The sequence below is a fragment of the Anticarsia gemmatalis genome, chromosome 8 (genome assembly GCF_050436995.1).
Source record: "Anticarsia gemmatalis isolate Benzon Research Colony breed Stoneville strain chromosome 8, ilAntGemm2 primary, whole genome shotgun sequence".
In the NCBI taxonomy this organism is placed as follows: Eukaryota; Metazoa; Arthropoda; class Insecta; order Lepidoptera; family Erebidae; genus Anticarsia; species Anticarsia gemmatalis.
In genome coordinates this window covers 2,888,051-2,915,286 of record NC_134752.1, presented here as the reverse complement: position 1 = coordinate 2,915,286, position 27,236 = coordinate 2,888,051, and the positions used below count along the sequence as shown (strand labels likewise).

Sequence of the window (27,236 nt, the reverse complement as noted above, 5' to 3'; positions counted from 1 at the left end):
ACCAATAAAGCCGAACGGCGGTCTGAGATTGATTTCTAAGAAGTTCTGACAACAATACCAACACTTGAGCTGTAAGGAGAGTTCCCCAGTTAAGAATTAAGCTGAACGATTTGTTTATTGCCTTCAAGAAATTAGACCCAGAATGCTTGCTTATAGTACAAGCTTGATATGTTTGGTGTGAATATAGCAGCAAACTGCTTAGAAATATAAATACAAGAGACGTTAGGTAAGGCCTGCGGTTGACGGAGACGTATCGATGACGGCATCCATCCGTTATGTCATGTTCACTTTGACAGTCGTTAACAGTAGTCAGAAGCTTGAAAGTCTGACAACCAGTCTTGTCGAAGAATATCGGGATATAACCCAGGTCCGAGATCGCCCCATGTAAAACACTGGTATTCGGCTGCTTCCGATAGGACTGGAAGCCGACTCCAACATAGTTTGAAGATAGGCTAGACTGATATATATACTTTTTGCATTTCTATACATATTGTTCAATTTCTGTCCAGAGGCTTAGTGCTTTATTCAGACAGTTAAATGGGGCGGTATATAAAGTGGTACGGTCCCGAGCAATTGTCACTTGAAATAGAATAATAAAACTACGGCTGGCAAAAGAGAGCGTTGACATTCATGATTGCATCAACTGTATGAATGGTCGTAACTGCATACTTCCTTCACAAAGTGAACACTCGATAAGTGAGCAAGTGTGATTTGATTGTTACCGCTCGTTGTTGAGGTGCTATTTCTTATAACCACTTTGTTATTATAGTGAACAAGAATATGTCTTTTAAATTGATCTCTGTTTTAGAAAATTTGTTTGAGCTATCTGCAATCTCTTTATTAAAGTTTATTTGAATTTGAATTGAATTTGAGACGGTACTATCTCACATAACTCATAGGTTACTATCTCATTGCTGGGCAAGGTGGCTTCACGAAATAAGAGAGCCTTTAAGCATTGAGTCCACCACGCTGTCAAAATACGTATTAGGATTATACAAATATATTGACGAAATTATTATAATTACAGTTCATGAATATAAAGATTTTATTCACCAATGCGGTCTGTGTTGTTACAAAAGTTCCAAGAAATGATTTCGTTTCCTCTTACCCATTCCGTTTTATAATTTCGCCCACGCTCACCTTCTCCGCACGATGAAGTATTCGAACAACAAATCGTAAACACTATTATTTAATCCGTATTACCTCAATAAATTGAGATTATCTTGACATTTCTAATAATTTTTATATCTTTATTTTATATCATTCATTCACATATGGTTATACAATATAATTTTTATACGTTAATTTTCCTAGTAATCCTGATACATTAACTATTTATACATCAAAACATTTAAATATATGAGAAATCGATATGCTTATTAGATAAACGAATGGTAAGAAATATAAAATATACATAATTTTCGCTTGTTGTAGAAAGCGAACATCCAGTCGTTCAAATATATTGTTCAGAATGAGTTCAACTTGTATACTTGACGAAAGTATATTATGCAACACTCGTTCACTTTTACTTGTCTTACCCTTATCCCTAATATTTACGTCACCGACTATATCTCGGGGTTATTTGACGCAGCCATTTTAACCCACAGATAAAAAGTATTATACGACTCAGATAACCGATTGACTACAGTTCTTAATAATGGAACAATAGTGCGTATTTTTTTTGAAGCAAAAGGCCCATTTACGATTCGTGATTCATAATAATTATGGCATTTCCCACTACTATACTACGCAACTTATTAAGTTATTTACTCGCACACACGATACGTACATTTAATTGGGCAAACAGTCATAATTCGTAAATAACAGTAAAATATTTCTAGCAGGTAAATGTATACGAGAACAGGTTCCGCAAGTCAACTTGTTTACATTATTTACTTGACAACATGCAATGATCTGATAACTTTGTGGAGTCTTCAACTTACTAGGAATTCGTACTTTTATTTGTGTTTATCAGAAGCTCGTTAATATGTGTTCCCAGTATCATGACATTAAAGTGCTGGCCATACTTGGTGCACTCGGCGGTTACAGAAGATAAATCATTCTCTACGTTGAAATTGTTTATGCAAACGTCCTTGCGATGTCTCGCCGCGACTCGACATGCTAATGACTTTCCATAACCGAATCGCTTAATCGTACATTTGAATGTACGTCGCGTACTTATTCGACATATTAAATTATTTATAAATGATTGTTTTAATATTCGTTGAGGGTTTTCCTCATATTTAACGCGTAGGACTAGAGCGTGTCAATGCAGGCACAGTTTGTGGTTAACTGGTGGCTCTGCTCTAGATCCCTTGACCTTGCTCAACTGTGACGTCGGGTGAGCCATCGTCCATGTCAGAAAGACAGTAATTACCTATTTCCCACAGTCGACCTTGCAGTCTGCCAGAGTAGATGATACAAGCCATTTTTTTTTCTTTTTCACATCAACATACACTCTTATGTACTTGATATGTAATGTTTTCCTCGATTCGTAGTGCGGACTTCTATAACTATTTATAGATTTCCAGTGAAGTTGAGAACTTCATTTGGTCGCTTTCTACAGCCGCAGGTGGAAAGTGTACGTACTTCGAACAATGTTGCCCGAGCTGCGTGTGCAATATTAAGTTACCTGGTAACTCTAGCTACGGTATACAGCATATGGTTTTAAATACCATTTATGACAACAACCACCTGTCACACTGGTATTACAAAGTGTATATTTTCCTCATAAATACTCGGTTCCGTATAATTAAATGATGCTTCATATAACATTTTGCAAAACCTCAGAGGTCTAAATCCTCTTAACCCTCTCGTTTGATCTTCAAAGGGAGGTTGTTCGTTATTAAATTGCCTCGTTTTAATATGAAAAGTCGTCATCTTTAACGAATACAATTTTCCCGTAGGAGTAATATTGTGGGTACATATATAAGGGTATATTTATGTTTTTAAATATGTATAGTTACTTAGAAGTGTGCATTACGTACGGGACTCATGTCGTGTCTAAATATTTCACCGTCTAGGCGTCTGCCGATTAACACAGAGTACTTACCGATGACAAATGATTGATAAGCGATCGTCCCTTGCATTATAACTAACGACGTTACCATGTGCTACAAAGATATCACCTTACTCTACATACATGTTATGTTCTACATTGATTATATTATGAGTTTTATTTTATTTAGAACCTAGCTTCAGCGATTTCAGTCGTAAAAAATGGTTTATTATTGAATTGCTGCCTACAAATACACAAATCCCTCAGTTGTCAGATCTAATAGGTACCCAATTGTCCCGTTTTAAAACAAATCCTGTTTGAGTAACCTATTTTGCAGTAGTAACATATCCAAATGAGTAGTGTCGGTGATTCAATGAGCTCACGCACGAATTGAATTAACTCTGTCATGCAAATGACATATTGTTAGAGCATTGTGCACATTGTACTACAACACGTGTATATTGTATTAAATATAAACGATCTTATAGCACCATTATGAATTAATTGAACACAAACTTGATGCGTTCACTTTATGTCCGGCTACACAGAATTATAAACAGGTTTAGACTTTGTTATTCATAGAAAACAGAAAACTAAGAATCCATTACCATCAGAACGTGAAATTAACATGTTTTGGAAGATTGCCAAACTGTGCGACTTAACTCGATGCTTACAAGTTCATACAAAGTAGTGATACTGGTTACAGAAGGGATTCCCTGAACACTTCAAACAAACATCTGACGATCTATAATTCTTTGATACTTTTTTAATCGCTACTTCAGGTTATTACCCTCTTGCGTGTAAGTTTTGGATTTTCCTCTTAACATTATCTCTATAAACTCACGTTGCATTGACATTGAGTGTTCAATGTCGTGACCCGGCGCGGCTTCGGCGCAGGGATTCTCTCCGATTCGTCGGAACACGTGGGCTCGATGTAGGTTGTCCATGTGCAAACTCCGTTATGCAATTATATGTACATAATATAACTTGACCTTACTTTGAATTAGAGCTGAGTTTCCAACATCTGACGCAACAACACTAGTCTGTGTTGTTCTGGTTTTTAAAGATTTCCTTTAACATACCGCTGCGGTTGGTCATTCCCGATTTACACGAATTGTGTAGTGACGTTTCGCAGTTGTACGTAATACTATTATATTAATATAGTTTGTAGGTACGCGTGTTATTCACTTACTAGGATTCATTGATATGACGTTGCGTGCTGCGATTACCTCTCATTAGAATAGAACAATGCGTGTAATCTCGAGCATGCCTTACGTAAGCGTTTAATTAAACCTGTTCTTTAATGAGAATGCGATTCCACTGATTTATCCATTAAGTTTTAAGGTAAATAAACGACGTTATTCGATAATGTGCTAGTCCATTCACTAGGAGCCTTGCACTAAAATAGGCCGCAATAGCCGAGCTATTAGATCAAAATGCAACACCGATTTGATTTAGACAGGCGCCAATCATATACAATGTTTCACATTTGCGAGATTACTAGTAATTTCAATTTGCGGAAAATGTTACGGGAACGTATATCAGCAATAGACCATGTCAGTTTAATTTGAATTAAATTACAGCTTGTTTAATAACTACTGTCAATCAAATAGTGGACACTATTTCCTCATTACGTTATGAATCATTAGTTCCAAGTTTTAGTCACACATTTCGGTACTCTGTCTTTGTTGAAACTTCCATTTGGTTTACAAAAGCAGACGATTTCGAGTTGTACTCGTTACCCAAGGACCTTCTGACCGTAATATGCGGGTATATTCAATGATGTATGTTAATATTGTGCCATATCACGTGCACGAACATCAATTCCATGATACTGTATGTACCGCGAATCTATTGCTGAAAATCTGTTCTCAAATGTATTGCGGCACATACCGAATGTTCTAAAAATGTGTCGGAAAATAATTATACGACTTAGGACTTTGTGCTTTCCTGTGATCGATATTGCTAACGTTAAGGAAAATAAATTAACAGTTAACGTACCTACGACTTTACGCTTTTAACATTCATAACAATATTAGGAACTGTATCTATTTATAATTTAATACTGCTGATGTTTCCCAATGGATCAAGTAAAAAATGTATTTATTAAAACCGTGACAAGGTTGGTAATGCTTACCTATATTTAAATATTTTTTGTTCATAGTCTATTTAACATTTTTCAAAGGAAAAATTATGGATTCGCGTAATAAGATTATGTTTTTTGCGAGTTAGATCTCATCAAGAGATTGTCAGAAACTCGGTACGATGGCAGACTGGAATGTCTCGTTTTCGTAGTCGAGCAGGCGGGTGCACTTTGCGTTTAACTTATCACCGCCGCTCTATCTTACATTCTACCACTGCACGGTAGAAGTTACAATCGCCTGCACACTTACAATAATTAATATTACCGCATAAATATGAAGAAAATATATGTAGCTAGCTACAGATGCTCTGATAGGAGGATAGTGTGAAGCTTTTTAACGTTCCCATTCCGATGTAGCGATGTCATGTTATTGCCTCGGAATGGTACAGCAATTACGCCAAACCTGGAATCATATTTTCTTGAGCTTTAAAAGGTAGTAATAAATATTGTTGACATAGAGCGTGGGGGGTGGGGAGAGTGGGGTCTAGGCTCGTAGTGTTTTTGTAGCGGTATTACGGGCGGCTTGTGCGTATATTAGTAACGCAGGATTACATTACAGCTCGTTAGCTTGGAGCGTATTGTACTGGGTGTGATAATTATGTATGGACTGCTTCATTTTTATGACGACTACAGTTTTTGTGCGGTTCCACGTGTTAATGATTCAACACAGAACCTGAAAGTAGTTAGTAAAGAACTTAACTACCATCGTTTTATTACTTTAAATGGGACTTGGATGCTTTGCATTTTTTAATTAACACTATGTATGGGTTATGGTTTTTAGCCGACATGTTTAATCAATACAGAACATAATCCTCAATGACTAAGAATGCGGATCGACTGGAGTAAACATTTTTTCTTTCTAATAATATAGAGTCCAGTTGTCAAGTGTGTGCGCTGACTAGACGGTGGAGCATACATAGAAATCCTGTTCTGAAAACATATTACAATGACCATGTTTGGTGAGCTAGTGATGTTAGGCGGATAAGTGAGATGAAAGTGGCTTATTCGACTTGGATAATTTGTGGAGCATGCGGCAGTGAAGTTTGATAAACAAGTTGTGGGGGGGTCAAGAGCCTCGTTAGATTATCAAGTGAATCAATCGTGATGGTATCAGAGTTTATCTATAGGCAGTCGTAAACAGTGAACTACGATTGGTTGTTGTTCAATGTGGTGAGTTCGTGGGGCCGCACAAAAACTGGCGTCCAGCAGGGTGGTGAATGGCGCTCGACTTTTTACAACCACTGTGTACAGTCAACAACTGATGATTATCAGTTCTCATTTATTTTATTGAAAATACTTAGATACGTTATTAATAACATGGATTTTAGTAGTTTCTTCTTTGCTTATGAATTGTTTTATTCAAGGAACATGTAAAATGAAAGGATGTACAGTTTTCAACTGATTATGCAACCATTGTGGTCAACACTATCTTACGTATAACAAGATAATTTGTGGTGTCGGTTATTTCCACGACTACTAAAATTACTATGATAATTTTTGTTATCAATGGCCTGATATTTTCTAGGAACTCTGTGAGTAGCAGTTATGTTTTCATTGACCAAAGTACTAAAATACGTCACTTTACATACGCTTTATTTGTTGAACGTTGAGCTAATTGCTTTGATTACTTTATTCTAAGAAGTCACGGTTCTAAGTTCATGCAATTTCTTCTTTCGTGGCAATGATTCACAGAATGTTCACTAGTTCACCAAAACTTGGTGACGTCATTTCGAGGCAAGTTCGATTCCTTAAATCCTTCTAGATTCTGGTGCAATGCAGCTACTAATTACTTTATAGACCCTTGAGATTCCCCAATTTTGCAATCATCATGTAATACTAGTAACTCTTGCCCTCCGTTCACGTGGACTATACAAACTATATGTGTAAGTAGTTATATGAATAGAAGTTCGTATTTTTATAGCCAATCTAAGTATATATAAAAATTAATCCCTATTCCCTTGGTCACGCCATCACGCGTGAACGGCTGGACCGATTTCACTTATTCCTTTTTATAATATTCCTTGAAGTACGGGAGAGAGAGAAAAGAAAAAACAAAAAGTAAAAAGATTTATGAATTATTTATTCAAAATCGGCTGTTAGGCGATACGAAGTTTGCGGGGTCGGTCAGCTAGTATTAATATAAAATGTTTCGAAAATTAGTTAGAATGTCATTATAGTTCAAAATATCAGATGACTCAACGCCCGCTAGGCTCAAAACAATAATGCCTGGAGTCTAGACTGTACACTATTTGGATCGATATGCCGCCCCTACAAAGGTCACAATTAATTTGATGCAGCACTCGTAAGCCTACTTTACTATATGGATTCAATTTACGTAAATAAAAACATGTAAAGACATAAAAATACAAAGTTAATTAACATTCGTTTTTATTATTTTTTCCTCTCGATATTTTTTTAAACTACCAATTTGTATTATTAAAAAAATAAATCAATATATCGCATTAATAATACAATAGTGCTGTAACTCAAAATACATTTTTTCCAGAATCGACGAATATCTTGTTTATTACTCCCTATTTTTGGTACAAAAAAAAAAAACAAATGCTCTTTGTGTTTCAGAAATGAAATAAAAGATTTATTTTGTGGCTAATGTAAAAAAATACGGCATGGTTTTAGTGTTACGTCTAGTTGTGGCGATGTATTTTAAAACAACACTATTGTATTATAAGTGCGATATGTATTTTCTCGTAATTTATTGTCTCGCCTGTCATATTTATCTGTTTTACTCTAGTCGTTTTTACATATTACTATTTTCTTTTTACCAGCAAGCAGTATGTAGCAGACATGTTAAATGGGTGTATTTTATTATTTACGCTTTAAGGATGGGTTAAGTTACGGCCCGAAGACTAGTTTACTGCCTAATAAAACGTTGTTGGTAATGGCGTGTTCACACTTCGCATCCGCTGTTAATTTCACTTAAGTTAGTTCAGTTTTAACTACCTAGGTGTAGACTTTCCTAAAATAACAAGAAAATACAATAATTTATCATTAGCACGTTCTATGAAGATAAAACATGATTACTAAGTAAGGGTTTTTACCACACAGACAAGCAAATTTTGAAAGTCATCACTTCATTATACTACCCTTAGTTTCTACTCAATATTTTGATGAATCGAGCAGCGGTTTTGTAAGTCACGGCTCATGCCCGCAGATGTGAACTTTACTTAATGATACCGTGATTCTATCGTGAAGCTATAATGAGTATAATATCCTTTACCGAGAATCATGGTAAAGGATGCAGTAAACAAATTAATCGTTATTTAATTTAATGATTTATACGAATCGGTGGTTTTTTGCGCAGTGAACACGCCTGTCATAACTCGTAATTGCTATGATCAGACGTTTCCATGTGTAACTAACATGAGTTCTATGTCTACTAGGTTTTATTTTCGCGGAGTTACCTAGTACCTACTGGAAGTTGTTAGTAATCTGATTTCTGGAATTCCTTGCCTCACACTTATGAGATTGTTTATCTTTGTACTTTCCTTGTAGCTTCATAGTCTATTTTTTCTTGTATATTTTTCGTTTGGGAAGAAAGCTAATTAAATGTTTGTTTTGTCAATTAGAGAGGAGAGAAAGAGTGGTGCGCCGCCAGCGGCCGCGCCTGTACCGGGTGACGCGCGCGCCAACCTCATGGAGGCCATAAGAAACGCGGGCGGCGCCGGCCGCGCCAAGCTCCGATCCACTTCCGAGTCCACACCACACAAGGTGAGATTAATTGAGCTTTACTTTGTTGCCGCACGCCTTACGCCTTAACCACCGTTCATAGGTATAAACAACACATATATAAGCACTGCGCATAAGCAAGCCATGACTCGAATATAGCAGCTACTGCCAAGAAGAGCATTTTCCTCAAAAAATGTCTCATGATGTAAGTTTTTGTCTGCGCTGTCGTCTAAACATATGGATACTACACTGACGTAGTTCTATGTTTATTTCTACCTAGACTAGAAATACATTTGGGCCAAATTAATAAAACCGTTAAGAATCAACGGAGACGCATGCCAACTATACGTCGGCTAGCTTGTTTTGTATCTGGTATCAATGTTCTAAATCAGTGTTAGGAAGAAATATATTTTTATGGCACTTATTTACGTTCTGATATAGGACTTTGTATTTAAAGTAACGTCTCTTCATGTTTTGTTTGCTATCAAACCCACCCTTATGAGTGGTAACACTATAGTAGCCTAATGTCTTACATCAACTGTACAGTCACTTGAACAGGATCCTTTTACTTATTTTCATAAGAACCTGAACTAAAGCAATTTAAATTAATTACACCACAAAAAATCAATAAGAAACAACCGCTTACATTGTGACAAAATGCGTGTACATACTTACTTCAGAATAGGGTTCCGAAAAATTGAAATCTACAGCGACTTCTTGACCAAACCTATTGACCAACTATGCAGGGTATACTTGCTAAAATATCCTACATTTGCTCTTCGTCTCCAACTAATTCGAAGTAGTGACGTGATGACGTGCGTGCGTGGCATGGCGCCTAGTTTTTGGCAACGACACCGGCCGACAGAACGTAATCAACTGTTCTGGGAACCGACCATTAGGAGATCCTGTACGATCTAATGCTTTAATGTATCGCAACTGGCTGTTACGGCGTTATTCAATTGCTTTCAAGCTCCTATTATTTTGGTCGTTTGCGGTATTCGTCTAGAACCTAAGGCAACACACTAATGGCTTTTCAGAGTTGTGTGTATTAGAAATGATTATTTCTTGCTCCTTGGTCTCCTAAAAGTTCTTAAACGGTTCTTCAAGGTGTGGGACGCGGATTATCAAATTGGAGGTACCGCGTCCTGGCCACTTTATGGTGACGTTGAAGGAACACCGTCAGGTTTTTAGTTGGTATGCCCAAATTTAAAAGCCGGAACGTCTAGCCGGCGGGAGAGCACGACAGGTCCCGCTTCCTCCCTTTTCCAAATTGCGCGTGGTCGGCTTGGTGATCTTAGGTCTCCCTCCTCCCTCATTCTGGTAGGTAAACCGTGCCTAGCAGAAAGACAGTTTTGAGTATTTTTTAATTTTACCGTTATCTAATAAATTCCACAAGAGATGGTTGAAAATTAATTGAATCCACAGTTTATCGAGCGGTGTCGTTAAGTTCAATGCAGGGCAAGTTAAATATAGGCCTGCGATCGATAAACGATGAAATATTACAAACAACTACTTTGATAAATATCTCTAGTATTACGTCAGATTATTTACTTGTTTATTAAATAGCCATGTGGAAAACGCCCTACTAATTACACTAATTAATTAATTAACAAAGTTAATTTGAATAAGTACAGAATTTTGCATGCAGTCGCGTCTCGTAAAAAGGTATTAATTTAGTCATCTAGGTATCTATATAAATAAAAATGAATCACCAAAATGTATGAATAACTTTTGAACAACTAAACTAAATTGGATAATTTCTTTTCTTTTTGTATAATTGTAACTGTCGTGAAAAGTTTTTTATGGGATCGAAATTTACACGGGAATATAATCAACGGAATAAAATTGTACTATAACCGGACAGAGTCTGGCCAATCCGAATATAAAACTCAAATAAAATTGATTCAAGTTAAAAATATCGTTTAAGAATTAGGTAACGGTGACAATTGGTGTCAAAATATAACAAAGGAAAACTCGCTGAAATTAGATGTGGCCATTTAACTCGTTCTATTCGATAGGTATTTCCACATTCTTTCGCCAATTCGCGGAACTAGTTGTCTGACAGAAAATTATAAAAATAAACACTTGTTGTAAAAATACTAAAAGTATTACTCTGTAAATCTCGAGTTTCGTAGAAATACTAATGTCAGCGCCATTGATGATCAATTAAAATTTTACGACTCGACCCGATGGCGTACAGTCGACACGAAAACTTAAAATACTTAGCGATTTAAGTTCCGATTCAAGTTTTTAAAGCCTATAGGAATTCATTCTTATGATATAGAATATGAAAACGTGAATGTTTCTTCTTCTTACACGTTCAAACGGATATTTTTTTTTATAAAATTTAGCAAGGCGATATAGATTTTCCTTTTTAAGTACATAGGTAATAACTTTTGATCGGAGCACTCAGAGGTGTGGGCAGTAGTTAATTTTAAATAAATAATTAATAAACTGTATATTGTATTGGTAAAGTTAAACACTGCCAACCCCCGGTACCTGACGTACATAATTTAGCGGTAGTTTATCTATTCAATAGCGTTTAAGCTCATATAAAAAGGACAGTTTGAATAGATAAATTAAGTTGTACAGTTTCAATAGTATTAACACACTTAATACTCTGATATAAAACATTTCACTTGAGTCTATGACGCATATAGCGCAAACAAAGAAATGTTTTCTATTTATACAGCAACATGATTTATTCAAACGCGTACCGTTTGCCAGTACTCGAACATTGAAAGTTATTTTTGCCATCGAATTAATGCTACGGTTTCTAGGAATAATCTAATTAAAGAAGATTAGTGCTAGGTGTGTTTTTGTAATCGTTTGAGACGTTAGACCAGTGTACGACCTTTGTCTACCGAGATGTCATTGAAAACTTCTAGATGTTTATTCATTATGTTTATGATTTAATAATCGTCTAAAAACCCGTTAATTATGTCCAGTTTGTAAAACATAGGTAATAAATAAATACAATGTCAGCTGCTAAAGCAGTAAGTAAGGACGAATAGTTTCCGATTGGCCTATTGTATTTTATACTTCTGGTCGTAATTTTGTCCGCACGATAGAAATTCCCAGAGTAGAAAGTATCCTATGTTTTTATCCAGGTTATAAACTATCTACGTACCAAATGTTACTAAAATCAGTTCAGTATCAGCATAACTGAGTAACAAACATCGATCAACAGTTTCGCATTTATAATACAAGCTTTCGTCTACGACTTCGCCCGCGTGAAAATATTTCCCGGGGTAAAAAGTATCATTATGTGTTTATCCAGGCTATAAGCTATCAGTCTACCAAATTTCATTAAAATCCTTCCAGTAGTTTTTTCGCGAAAGATTAACAAACATTACACGCATTGAACAAACTTTCGTATTAATAATAGTAGCAGGATAAAATATAGCTAGGTTACAATATCATGGATCTAGTAAGTACATACGGTATAGGAGTAAACATGTCATGTTGTGAATGATAGTGAACTTGACCTGTGAGGTCAATGATCATACTCGTGTCGGTTCAACGCAGTACATCACGTTCCTGTATACATTTATCATATTTCTACTAAATATTAATTAGTTCAGATGTATAAGACCCGGATTTCTGGATATCTATTAGATAGCTTATATGACAAGATATATGGATGTGAATGAGGCAAGGATAGTTTGAAGGATCGTACCAAGTGGCGATCTTTAGTCTCTGCTTTTGGCATAGAGATAAAATACGTGATATTATATTTAGCTTATTATTTTTGACCGTTGATTTTCTATAATTACTGTCACTTTATCTAGTAGATAGGTTATCTGACAATTATACATATACTATGAAATTGGTCAGATAAATTTTAACCCATTGCTGTCTCACTACTAGGCATGTGTGGCTAGAGAGGATTTAGGCGGCATAATCTCTCTCATGCATTCTTTCTGCGCGTTATACTAAGTATTAACAAGTTATTGTAGGCCTATAAATTATCTATAAGATCTGACAAAAACTCGTATCGATCTACGATTAGATAGTAAAACATAAATTAACTTTCACTATAAACATTGTGTAATATCCCAGAAACTTTTAAAGGCTTTCTGTAGTGGCTTGAGTTTCTACATAACGTTTTGTTTAATGTAGGATTCTAAAATTGTCACCTTGCTTTTTACTAGTCTATTTTAAATCCTTTACAGTGGCCATGGTTAAACAAATGGCCGAAGATTATAACGTTATTAGTGGAAAACTTCGACATGCCATAATATAATTAGCAAAATAGGTTTAACCTTAATAACTAATATTAACTCAATATTACCAAATAGTACGTTTTAGCTACAATCAAGTGCTTATCTAAGTACACGTTCTATTATAATTATTAATAATAATGTGCCTACTAACACACTTCCAGTTACTGGACTGTTTTCTTATCTAAGCTATCTATAATCGTTTCACTTTTTGTAAGTAAAACAACGAAACGTTGGTAGGCGCACGGCCACATAATTACGAGCACAGAGTGACGTTTCACAGAAGCGGCGATAATTGTGAGTGGGGCTATTTCGCTTCTAAGAAAGCCCATTATAGTGCATGATAACGTTACGATAATGGTATCAGCACCCATTGTGTGTACTCCACGTGGTCAGTACATTGTTTACTATAGTTTTTCTATAATGACGTTAGCATATTTATGCGCATTCTTGTTCCGGAACCTTGATTCTTCGGGGTTTCGAATCGATTTCTTCAGGAAACCGTGCAGTTTAAAATGCCAACATACGTCGACACGTAACATAGATATAGTTTTGTGAATGAACTCGTTTTTTTTAGAGTACAGACAGATGTAAACATTCACGATTTATGATAGCAACATGTATTTGGATTTTCACGATTTCGCTCCACGTTTGTTTAAGTGTACAAAACTCGTGATTTCAGTTAAAACATGTGAACGTTAAAGCGGTGAAGTTAGTTATCGTGATCAAACGGCGTCCGCTTGACCTCTCTAGATAGGATCTAATATTCTAAACCGGTGAGTTGCATAAAACGAACCACGTGTAAAGGCAAATTAAACATGAGTACGAAGTTTACCTTTCGCGTCTGCAGCGCAGCCCCGCGCAGCTATGCCTCGGGGGCTAACCGTTTGACTGGATAAGTAAACATTTTGTCGGAAACTACTTTAAAATTCGCAAGGCTAACTTATAATGCTGTAGATTTAAATTCAGTTATTCCTAGCTTGGTAGAGTGGAAATGCTAGATCATTTATATTCCTAAAGTACTACAACTAATAGACAGTTTTGATAGAGAAAAACAAGAAGATATGAATATAAAGGCACTTTGTGGAATGAAGATAAAGTGTGCATTGTTATTTTAAAGGCGGGTGTGTTGCGCAAGAGGCGGGGCGTTATAAATGCAGTTATTGTCGCCTCGAGACACCAGACAGTAGTGCAGCGTGGGCTGACATCTTATCTATAGTTCTAACTCATAGATATTCAGATCAAAATGGTCAGATATTCTTGGAAACCATTTATTTCAACAATAATGGACATTTCTACTGCCTACCCAACCAATACTTATGAGACAAAATATTGAAAAAAAAAAGCAATATGTTTATGATAATAACAATCACTCAAAACAGATACTCTTTGCCCTATAGACGCACTCAAAGAGTACAATGACAAAGCAATCAACAGTAACTGTAGAATTGAAATTTGATGACATCGGCAGATCGAGGACTGCAAAATTGAAACCCGAATGACAAAACACTACTGATTTGAGTCATGACACTTATTCATACAACACTTTTTACATTCAGTATAATTCGTTGAAAGGCATTCAAGTGGGAATTTCCATGGCAAGGAACGATACATTATGAAAGGATACTCTACGTATTAAATTATAATATGGTACTATTTTTATTGTGGTTTTAGCCCAATAGCGCTTGAATAGCCACAAACTTTCCTTTTGGATTTCTATTGAGGTTTGTACGACATAACAAACACTCCTAGGTAACAATGAACCGATGAGGTTTTCCATGTCCCATTTGTTACGAAGTACTAAACTTTTTATCCTATACGTTTATTAGCGCACGTTCGCACAATAATTACCGAGTCATACGTCGTAACAGATCTCATGCTGTCAATTAGTAGATATCTGGGATGCTTTGTCTCCCGACACACCTCCTAATTGCTCCTCTCCTAATTGCTTCTTTGAGAACTGCATTCTATTTGTGCCTGATTATGCAATAATTAACTATGATGCCGTGTATATTTCTATTTTAAGTTGTTCCTGACAAAAATCGTTGCTATTTATTTTTGTAGGAAGTTAAGTATACTGCTATTACAAGCCCACGAGTGCGTGTGAATAGTTGTTATTTATCACGTTTCTTACAGATTACTATTGTACATAAGTACCATGTTAGTGACAACTTGATGAGCCGCCGACCATTATCACAAACGTTTTTCTGAACTCGCTAATTTGCTTCACTACTATAATAGTCGTAAATTGTAAGCCGAGAACTATTCTATGTCACAACCATTCCGCAACAAAACTCGTTTGTTTCTCTTGCAAATGTATTCGTTTAATTACATAGTAATGGTAATAATTTCACAAGTTTATTTTTTCATGGAACTGTGATGGCTTCTTGCCTTCTGGAATACGTAATTGAAGCGGTTGCAAACGCGACGTGTGGGTAGTGCGAGTGTTGGGTGTGTTGGGTGTGTTGGCTCCTAGCATCGCACCGATCATTTAACAGTTTAACGGAACCCGCGTTTCTCATGATGCGACTTTGTTGTACGTTTCCAGTTAAAGCACACTGCTTCACGGTAAACGCATGTATGTATGCATCCCACCACGTGAGCCCATCGTTTATTCAAATCGACGCTGTCAACAAATCTGTCTTTTAAGTGTTACAAAACGAATACTAAATTACGCAACTTATATTTTGGACATAATTATGTTCAATAGTTAGTTTTTTTTAGAAAACTGTATTGTGAAGTTGATTTTTGTGAAAACATATTCTCGATTTGAACATTAACTAAACATTCAAGCTACGAAACAATAATACAAGGTAGTGAAACTTTTAACCTTGTAAAAACAATATGGATTATGGAACTAGTATTTCACTAGCGTACTAGCGAAAGTGTTACTTCAAAGTATAAAATTCCAAAAACTGTATGTGGGTCAGCTTACGATCATGAGTTCAAAATATTAGTATGTCTTGTGTAACATCGTGAACCATTGCAAAGATTAGGTGTGTTCAATTATTTCGTCATAAGTTGAGCAGGACCTGACGAATTTGTTCAAAGTAGTATGGAGTAGGTGTCAATTTTGTTAAGGTAAACTGCGAATTTTAAGAACCAATTAGGTATGTCTTACTTTATAAAAATACCAATACGAAGAAATATACATCGTAAAAATATTGTTATCCTGTATGGATAATATTTATCAACATAGATTGTTCGACAGTTAAATTTCCACGCAGGGATTCCCCAATTTTTTTATATAAAAAATGTCATGTCTTTGAATATCGACCGCTCCCAAAATATGCATGAGTTGAGCATTATTTTAAGCGTGGGTTTTCAATGGCCTTTAGTAGTGTGTAGTATGTATACGATGCATGTGTACGTCGACGAATCATCAATGAATGTTTGATGCTATAGCGGGCGTCGAGCTGGTCACCTCTACAATCAATACGTCGTATTTCCTAACACTGTATAAGATATTGATTCATGTATAGAAAAGTTCACAGCTTATTCTTTCTTTTTTTTTTAAGTTTTCATCGTGTGTGGCCTGTCTAGGTTTTCTAGTATATATTATGTTGCAAACCAATAGATAAATAAGGCAGCTGTCCGCAAGTTTCGTTGGGCTTCAATGATTCCGAGGGTGTGTGTCATCACAATTTGACATTTAGCCTTAAGCTGCATCGTACGCCCGAATGACTCTTTTAATCAAGCCTTTTTCTTTTGCGAAACATAGTAACGCTTACATGCTCGTTGCATATATACATGTTCTCAGAAGAATTGCTAATTTCTAAGAATTAGTTTTTGCTATTTCGTTTACGGGGTGTATCGTTGGGGAGTATTTTCTTTCTGTGTGCGACGCGCTTGAGAGCCAAGAGAAGTGTTAGTTGCGAGAAATCATTACAGATTAGCCGAAGTATTGATTAAAGTACCGCTGTCTAAGCTGAAATGAAGAATTCGTTTAAATATACAAACGTGTATCGACATCACATGGGAATGTATTGACTCGATGTGCATGTGGATCGATTCCCCGTAATGGACCCTTCATTAAAATCAGTTTTCCTTATGCAAAATAGATTGTATTGATAAGTTTATCGTTCGCCAGTTGGCTCCTCGAGGCGTGACAGATGTTCCTGTTTATTTTAAGATGACTAGAGAACAAGTACGATCTATGAGCGCCAACGATCATGAGGTCAATGCCGGGAGAAATTTATATTAACTATTATCTCATCTCAGATGCATCTGTTGCATAACATATCAGATGCGTCTTTATCTAATCTTTAAATGTAGTTTCAAAGTTTCCTACCTATAAGAAATATTATAAACGTTATTTCTTTTAAAATTATTCAGGCTCCTTTCCCTAGTTCCAATAATTGGAACAACATAATTGTACGAAATGTCATTGTTGCACGTGAAATGTTGTCAGCTTTGTGTTGTCGTAAACCGTCAGTGGACAGGACGACATTCCTGGCGCGGCCGTCCAATTACACGGCTCCGCACAATTCAGATGTTTGATTTGCCACGCTCCGAGCAGAGCTGGGCCTGCCACCATGACAGGATACAAATGTCCTTTATATTTTATCTTCCTTATACCGCCGGCGCCGGTTTAAACGTGGGCTTCTTACGAGACAAGTTCCACAGAAATCTTTAATTTATTATTGATTCCTTACCGATTTCGGAATCACTTTTATTCTCCCTTTCCCAATTTAGGCACAAAAATAATGCGATTTCGACGAATGTTACGTTGCGGTTAGAGTAGGCGTTGAATGACTTGAGTAATGTATTTCAATATTAATGCCCACCTATTCCACGAGCTCGGCGAGAATTTGCCACCCTGAAATTGTGCGGTTCGTTCTTTATTTTCAATAAAATAGCATTTTTTATTAGTGTACAGGCAGTTTCAAATATGTTTCTGTCAGAACAGTATTTAGTTAACGGTTAAAAAAGAGCGTGTATTCGAACGAATAAAATAAAATATTGAATCGTAAACTCAATTGTAACTATTGTAAGCCTGTATACAGGTTTTGATGATGGTCAGGTCGAGTCGCGGCGACAATAGGCGGGCACTCCTTGTACCGGCGCGGCTTAGAATTGGGCCGAATGTATAGAACGCGGTTGGACGCGGCACCCCGTCGTGCTCAATACAAACACTCACGTTTGCGTGGAATTCCTGCAATTCCTACTCATTTCCGATAATTTCCATCTCTCATTGTTCGGTTTGTTTGTCCTATTATGTGTAATAATAGATATCTTGCGTGAATTCGGTTTGTTTGTCGATACCCTTGTCACGTATACGCTTGAGATTTGTGTTTCGATGAAATATTGCGCGGTATTGTTAATTTGATTTAATCGGAAACCTTTGATATCACCCGGGCAACGTTTGCACAATGCTGCAGCAGTAGGCAATAACTGAAGCACTAATTAATGGCAGGTTATATTAAGCGCTGCGCCACTAATTCGTGTTGCATAATGCAAGACGTCATTATCAAAGCTAATAGCGCTCGCGCTGGTACCACGACACACACAAAATTGTTCCATACATTGTAAGGTACAGGATGCGAAGATAACTGTGTTGCCAACAGTACCAGCAATGCCAGTAGAATTTATTCAGAACATTCCGACTCATGAATTTTTTCCTCGTAAAATATCCGCGCAAGGTTGACAATGATACAAGAAAGGAGATGGCTTCCACGAACTCGTTTCAGTAAAGGTAATGAGTGAGATAAGGTCATAATATATCTGTCAGTCGCAGACTCCGGCAGGCGTAATGGGGCAGATGGGCCACTGCCATACTTCCAACCACTTTCTTGTGGTGTGCTTTTGAACTTATTTGAGCGTTAGTATAGCTTGTGTACGGTGGAATATTACAGGCGACGTACGCTACCCGCTGGTGTCGATTTCGCTTGGGTGTGGTCGATTCATAAATTATCCACCCTATGAGTATTAAAATAAGCCTTTCATGAAAGTTCATCAATATCCAATGCCAAATAAAATACAGGTATATAGAAGTTAGACGAGTGGGATAGAATGGCTCAAAGGGCACGTCGAGTAAAGCTTCGCCACAGAGACGTTCGTGAACTCGACTCCTTCACAAGCACTTAGTTTTGAACGACTAGAAAATACCACACATTCTAGCTAGAACCGAACACCGTGGAAATATACTTGATGCCTATGCTGACCTCGTTATCACATTATTTATTCAATTATGCGATTTTACGAAATCGGTCTTGTTTTGTCCATCTCATTTCTCAGAAGGCGCCGTATAAAAGCAAACAATGTGGTATGTGCTAAATAATGTTCTGCTTGTAGGTATGTATGTATATTTCGAGAAAGGCTGTTTTTGTTCGAGATATTCGATATGCCGCGGTTTCAGCGAACCGGTACATAATTTCGTTTACAATTCAAAGAAAAATCGAATGTAATCGTTTTTAATTAAGCTTGACTTTCGACCTCATACGGCTTTATCCATGGATAAAGCATTTTTAATCACTAATGAGTTTTCAAAATGACAGCACAATTAAGTACTGTAGTGTTATTTTCTATACAGTAATAGATAATGACATGCCATTGACCCCTACTCGGTATTATGTATTGATAAAATGAATGTTTATTGTGTAGATAGAGTTTCTTCGTAAGTCAATCAGTGAGCAGAAACAGTTGACTTCTCACTTATCGCTACGATAACGAATATAGTAATTATATTTTTACGACTAACTACTGGCGCTTGCGAAAACAGTTATGTTGTAGTAATTAGGTAATACGAAGATGTATCATTAAATTTAATTTTGGTATTTTCTCAAGCATGGTGTTTTCAGTAATCGGAAACATGATGCTAATTGGTCAATTTTAAAATAGTTTTTTTGAAAACGTCTTCATTAGTATTTACGTGTAAACAAGATGTTTTTGCGAAAATAATTATAGTGTGTTTACAAAGTATGTTAAAAGTAATTATGTTGGTAACAGGAATATAGGCACATTACTTAAGTATCGATTTCTACTTTCTAGTGTAGTTTGACGTAGTTAGATTTTATGGCGAGCTCTTAACTATATTACACACCTTGTTAGTGACAATGATTCACTGATTAAAAATAGCTTTACGGCACCAACAATTTTATGTTTATTTCCATTGTAAATGTATTTTCTTTTATAAGCTTTCGCTACTCTTTCCATCTCGACATTTAGGCTTTTTATTAATTGTTCTATTAATGCCTTTTGTAAAACCAGGCTTTTGTACATAACGATAATTTCGACATCATTATTGTAACAAAAAAACACAATACACATTTGTTTGTAAATTTGAAACAAAACTGAAATTTGAAGCGATCCTTGCGATGTCTTGTTACGTTCAAACAGTTGTCCGAAGTATAGGATAGCAGATTCCTCTCGTACTGTTTCTATGTACAGTCGAACACACACGGTCCGTCTCTCCGTATCATTGTTGTTCGTCGCCGGGGTTATTGCCACCTCTCGTACTCGCCCACAGACGCTCTGACAATTGGCCAAATTGTACACGATTCGATGAACTGTCATCACCCACTGTATAAATCATTATTTCCTTAATAGTTTTAGCCTTCATTGCTTCGGTTACATTCTGTGTCATGATCGTAACCGCAATTTCAATAGACTACTAACTATGTTTTTTTACTTGCTGATCCGAGTTCTGTACGAAGTTTCATCCCCCATTTTAACAGCTTAGAGTTAGATTTTATATAAAGTAAACCTATTTAAGCCCGGCTTTTCAACTATCTTCATGTTTAAAGTGTACGGCAGACTTAAGCATTTAAAATATTAGTATGAATAAACTTTTGAAGTATTGTAAGGTCTTTTTGTTATCGTCCTTAAGTTTGTCGTTAATTTATCAGAACTGACCCTCGAGTCAAGATCCTGAGCTAACAGTTATTGCCTGGTTTTCCGCCAGTGAGTAATACAATTGAATGAATGAATAAACCACTTGATATAATGTCACTTCATTCATTGTACAAATTACTTATACATTTATTCATGTACTCTATTAACATATACAATTGCATTTCATTATCTTTAAATGGCGTAAATTCCACAAATACAAGGTGACTATTTTGCAGATTTTTACGTTTATTTGAGACTTCCTTGATTAAGTTCATTAAGATGAAGAGCCGTTGCTTTAAATATACTGGTTCTGGCCAACTGTATTTAAATCTAGTATTGACTGCTGAACGAAAAAAGCAAAACTAGGCTAGTGTGGCGTGAAAGTAATAACAAATAATATATTCAGTTCACGGAAAATGAACATGAGTGTGTTGACGACACCTCGGTGTGAGGCAAAATACCTACGTCCTTCTGTTGATTAATAACTTAGAGCAATTAGTATAATGCAGTGTTTGGTCCGTAGGGTGGCGGAGCTCCGAGCGGGGGCGACTTGATGGCCGACCTTCACGCGAAGCTGTCCATGAGGCGGCGAGGTATATCTGGCGCTGAACGATCGGGCGGCAGTGTACTTCACACCCTCGCCAGCATCATTCCCGAACCTGATGCCTCCACCCCGCCCAGGACCTCCAGCGATGACGACGACTGGGACAACTAACAACTACAACTGTCGCGAGTATCCTCACCACCTCACCATACTGCAATTATTTTACTTCTGGATGCAAGTGAAAATTTTGTACTAAAATTACAGCTCGTTCGTCAAAAGTTGCACATAGTACTGTTCTTGGAGCTGACTAATGTGTACGTAACTAAATAACAGGAGCTACTCCTGAATCATGAACTTTCCATTGTCTAGTTTCAACTAAATGTATTGTTTATACTCTAATATCGAATTTCAATATAAAAGTGTAGTCTCTCGAGGAAATCAACACGAATAATTATAATAATTTATCTGATACATATTTAAACACGTGATTTTCCCTCCGGGTCTCAATTAACCTCGCGGCTAATAACTTGAGATAATTTTCCTGGTACCGTCTGTACGTTCTAAGTAAAAACGCATAATTCCTTCTCCGAAAACTTGTTATCGATTGTTGTTCGTATAATAGGTATATTTATGACCATTCCGTATTAGGTTTTTATGTAACTCTAATCTTCATACCTTCTCGGAAACGAGGTACGTATAATGTTGAATCTATATTAATGTGTGTCTTTATCTCCGCCGCTTCCGAATACTTAGAACGGTCTAAGTCTCGTCCCTAATGAAACGTTTTTGTTCTACGGAGCGGACACACGACAAAAACTATCCGATTATTTACATGACGTTCATATCTGTTTATGTGTTTAGTTTATCGCTATTACCCCGGATTCCCGCTACGTATACCGTACGATATCATAAACTGGGATTTTAATTATCTGCTTATTACAATCACTATCATTTTGGCACATTTTCCTTAAAGGGCTCTAATTGACGTTTTAATTGTATTTATTCATTTTTATTGTTATTTAAACAATTCCGATAATATATAATTATAACAAAAACAATTTTATCTGAATTAACTTTAACATCATAAAGGACGTCACTTGAAATACGTAGAAACAATATTCGCTAATGGTTATTGTACTAAACATTTACCGGAAGATGTTCGACTTATCGGAACATCAAGATAATGTCGGATGACGTCACGAGATAAAAACGCGACGTACGTGAAACGTCATCGACGCATACGTACACAACAAATACAATCAGAGACGTAACAGAGAGGACTTGCTTCACTAATTATATCTATATAGCACTGTTGTTGTAGGCGTAACATGTTTATATTTATTAGTAAACTAAGAGTAACGTTTTCAACTTATCATATTTATTGTAAAATTGTATTATCTTCTACTCTATGTAAAGTCAATTCAATAACACCTATGCTAGTATGAGTAATACATGACCTATTTATGGGGTGTGAAACATGGCCGGTGTGGAACAGAGCAATTAAGCGGTACATCAGCAACGGCGCCATTTTACCGGACGGTAGTATTCCTTGAAGTTTTTAATAGTCGAGTTCTATTTACAAACAGAGATTGGAAAAGGGCCCTCTCGTTCCGGGAGGTTATTACGATAATCGTATTTCTCACTAGTGACTATCTCGCTTTCGTTTCTAGGAAGCTGCTCGGCCACATTAACAGTGTTCCCCGCAAACTATCAACTGGTTCGGCTGATTAGCATTTCCAGAATTAAGAAAAAGCTACCGCTCGCCTCGACCCGCTTCTCTACTACCGTCTAACGCTAGGAACATTCACGCGTGACAAATAATTATATTAGGCCTATTAGATTAGGAATGTGGACTACATTGTATCCTAGATCTGAGCGAGGGTGTTATTGCACGAGTGAGGCTTACGCGAGCGATATAATACAATGTGTTTTGTTAGAGTACTTGTAGAATAATCATGCACCGAGCTTCGAGCGGACTGAGAGCAGTGAATAGGATGGTATCTAGGTTGTTAAGAGCTTGTGATGATCGTGCCTATCGAGCGACAGGTGCTAAATATATAATGAGATAAGACGAAACGTATTTGTTTATATGTCGGTGGACTATCTAAATTCTAAAGTGCATAGTGTCGAGTAAGTGTAAGGTCAAGACTGGTTATGAATAGTGGAAATGTTGTTCAGAAATATGGTCGTGTAGTCAGCGGTATTTTACGCGGCGCCGGGTCGTTTGGCAATGAAATAATCAATGATATACCTTATATAAATATGTATGTATGTAATGAATGTGTGCGTTTGCCAACTGTTGCTTTCATGCAGACGCGTCACGATACGTAGAATTTTCTTGCTGTTGTAACATTGAGATTTTATGCGTAACTTAAATTTAATAAATGTTAGCGCGATGTGAGCTTAGTTTCTTGAAATAACTTTACGGTAATGTTAGCGTCACACCACTGATAAATGTAATCGTTATTGATTAAAAAAAAAACATTTCATAGGCAATGATGAACGATAAACGAACTATTTTGTTTTAATTTCTAGAGAAGAGTAGGAGGTAAGAGATGATTCTGATTATGTTTGTCGGTGGTCGAACAAGTTAAGATAGACTAAACAAGGTTGTGTGCTTGTAAATACTTGGACGTAAAAAGAAACTACGTACGTTATAAATGTACATATTATCATTACACATAAATATATACACATTACACATACTTACATACATTTTGGTTTGCACTGACCACTGTGTTCACACGGAACACAGTTGGTTCATAAATATACTATTTTTCGATCTAATTAAAAAAACTTTCAATCTTCATTCGTCACTTACTACTTAAAAGAAAATTAACTGTTTCTTAATAAAATGTTATTATAAAATGAAATGTATATAGGAACTGAATGTTAGTGACAATTATTACTCAATGTAGTCTAGCAAATAAATCGAGAGCCTTAATTTTTATCGAAAATTAATGAAATTAAAAATATTTTCTAATAAAATATTGTGAATTACCGGAAATCTATTACTGGGAGTACTAAGATTTATTAAAACTTTGTATCTATAAATTATTAACGAATTGTTATTCATTGTGTTGCAAGAACAAAAAAGGACATGCTAAATGTTTAGCCAACGTCGCTTAGCTTCGTAAATATTACTAAAATGATGTTTGAAATATTGTTAGTAGTTTAAGTGAGTCGTAGTGGATCTGAGTACACCGGTGTCCATAGTACACGTGATCAGCATGAGTTATTTGTTTAAATTAGGTAAAAACGCGTCAGAAGCGCGTTTATTTAGTTTTGTTGATCAGTATGCGCCGCGGACGCGTGCCACTCACAGTTATTCCCATGAAATAGCTGTCGGCTACATTTTGTTACACGGATTAAGGACAAACCTGTTTGGTCCGACAAATTGCGCGCTACATTAATCATTTTATACGTCTGGTAACATTACAGCCTAAATTACGCGGCCTAATTGACATTTAATAACCTAAACACACTGTAAAATTATTAATAAAACAATTTAAATTGTACATGTTTATATTTACAATGCATTATGTAGTTTAGAATCAGATTTTTAACGACACATTTTATAAAATTTTACATAATAGCTTGGCTTGTTAAGTTTATTGAAAACATTGTTTAACAACATGTTAGATAGCGTGATTATATGTATTATAATATGTTTGAATCGAGTAAATAATGTTGGACAACGTGTATTTATTAGTTTCGGTTGTTTAACAACACATATATCCTTATACGAGTGAATATATCAGCGACCCATTAACGCGTTCATACAATAATCCCTTGTTTAACACGAAGGCATGCTTCGAATAATCAATACGTAATAATGTTAACTGCATTTTGAACCGTAACGTTGAAGTAATAGAGCTTATTATTACATTGAAAGTGCTCTCTGTCGGGTTATGAGTTCCGTTGAAATTAATGTTCCGCTTGAGCCGTTGGAATATGATAAAAAATATATTTGTCGAACTATTGTCTAAAGTGAACAGAGTGCGCGTGTTGAGCTCCATACAAATAGTAACGAATGTAAACTATGCACGGTTAGGTGCTCGGTACCGTCGAATATATCTAGCCTCCATTTATTTGGGATTGCGAATGCTTTGTTTTGCAAACAAGTAAAACGTCCCTGAATTCACAGTTAGCTCGAATTCACAGGTTGAGAGTGTGCGAGTGTGCATGTTCTGCTCGAGTCTGTCAATATTGTCGTGTCAAACAGTTGAGGTACACGTCGCCGTCGGGCCGTGGTCTCTTTGTAGCCTGTAGCTTAGGAGCCGGCTCTTGCCTTTGGACGACAGACCTCAAAGCTATCGTTCTGTGCGATTTCCTATAGTTTTAATACATAGATAAGTTTGGAGCCGGAAATTGCTTTTCCTACTTCGGAACAGAATCGATACACATTGAATATTTAGATAAATTGCCAAGCTCTTGGAACTGCTGCTAGAAATGATCTTTAACGTAAATAGTACTTAGTTGAACATCTTTAATGTAAAGTGTAGCTTCACGTGTATGTATTTGATACGTATCGATTCTCATTGTATCGAAAACGGAAAGTGTCGCAATTTAGGCAGAATTGCACAGTTACGTCAGAGATTATAATAAAAAATATAACGCAGCTGTCCGTGTGAGGGTGCTTTACGTAATGCCATTGTTTTAGCTTAAATATTAATACGAGTTAAGTTTTGAATCCGCCAATATTTTAATCTAATTATATAATATTCTTGCAAGCTTTAGGGTTTATTAATGCACTTAAATTTCGCTCTACTTAATGTCAATAAAACAATATAGTTTAAAAGACTGAAAGCACAGCGGAGATCCTGTCTGGTGAACAACAACGATTTACTGTTTTGTAGTTAAGAATATATATTATATGATAATGATGGGTATACATTTTTATATTAAAGTGCATCATAAGACCCATTAACTTGTACAGTAAAAGAAATCTGAATAGTTATTAAGTTTGAATGGATTCCGAGTAATCGTGTACCTTGTCGGCAAAATGAATTAAAACTATGTTGATATTATAATGAATTTGTTAACGAAATTATGTATATAGTTACATAGATTAATGTATATGTTTTTAATTGTATAAAAAATTGTTAGCGTATAATTATAACGTCTGCGCACACTGAGACGAGCGGCAGTCGCCCGATGTGTTAATACTTATGATACTGATGAGTGGCCGCGCCGAGTGTCAGTGTGCGGCGGACCTTAGTGATACTTGCCTTCATAGTTTTATTTAAGTTTTGACTGATTGATTCTATAACATAACTTTTTTACACTCCATGCATTTTTTTAAGTCAATGCAAATATTTTTTTAAATATATAGGTACAACAAACAATAGTCAACTATTTTTAAGGTGGATTAGTGTAATTTGTTAATCAGTAACGATGAGTAAGTCATTAATTTATTTCCGAGGAATGTTTACAATACAAGTGTTTGTTATTTATAGTAACGGTCCCGTCTCGTGTCCGCGCCCAGCACTAATCCATCTCGTAGTTATAATTTGTAAATATAGAGCAACTGTTCAGTGGATCGTATCACGTTGTCATTAATACGTACGTTTGTTGTATGAATGGATTTTACATGTTACAATGTATGCTATGTCATTAATTAATTATAAAGAAAATTTTAAATCCACCTAATCGTTTCATTTGAAAACCCCTCCAAGGCGCGTTTCATCTGAAAAACGAGTCGCACGAAACAGAAAGAAATGTTTCTCGGTAAGTATACAACAAAATGATGAGTGTAATTGAGGGTCACCGACTCTTTTTTACGCATTCTGATTATTTATAACGGCG

At 36.1% G+C, this 27,236-nt stretch overlaps 1 protein-coding gene across 2 annotated transcripts in view; it reads left to right on the top strand.

Moving 5' to 3' along the window:
- Positions 1–27,075, top strand: part of wash (WASH complex subunit washout) — a 40,677-nt gene extending 13,602 nt beyond the window's left edge. For both annotated transcript variants that reach the window (XM_076117109.1, XM_076117110.1), the window contains exons 5-6: positions 8,729–8,870; positions 21,408–27,075. In XM_076117109.1, the coding sequence (XP_075973224.1) occupies positions 8,729–8,870; positions 21,408–21,599 (334 nt within the window). In that variant the 3' untranslated portion in view covers positions 21,600–27,075. The remainder of the gene's footprint in view (positions 1–8,728; positions 8,871–21,407) is intronic.
- The last annotated feature ends 161 nt before the right edge of the window (positions 27,076–27,236 follow it).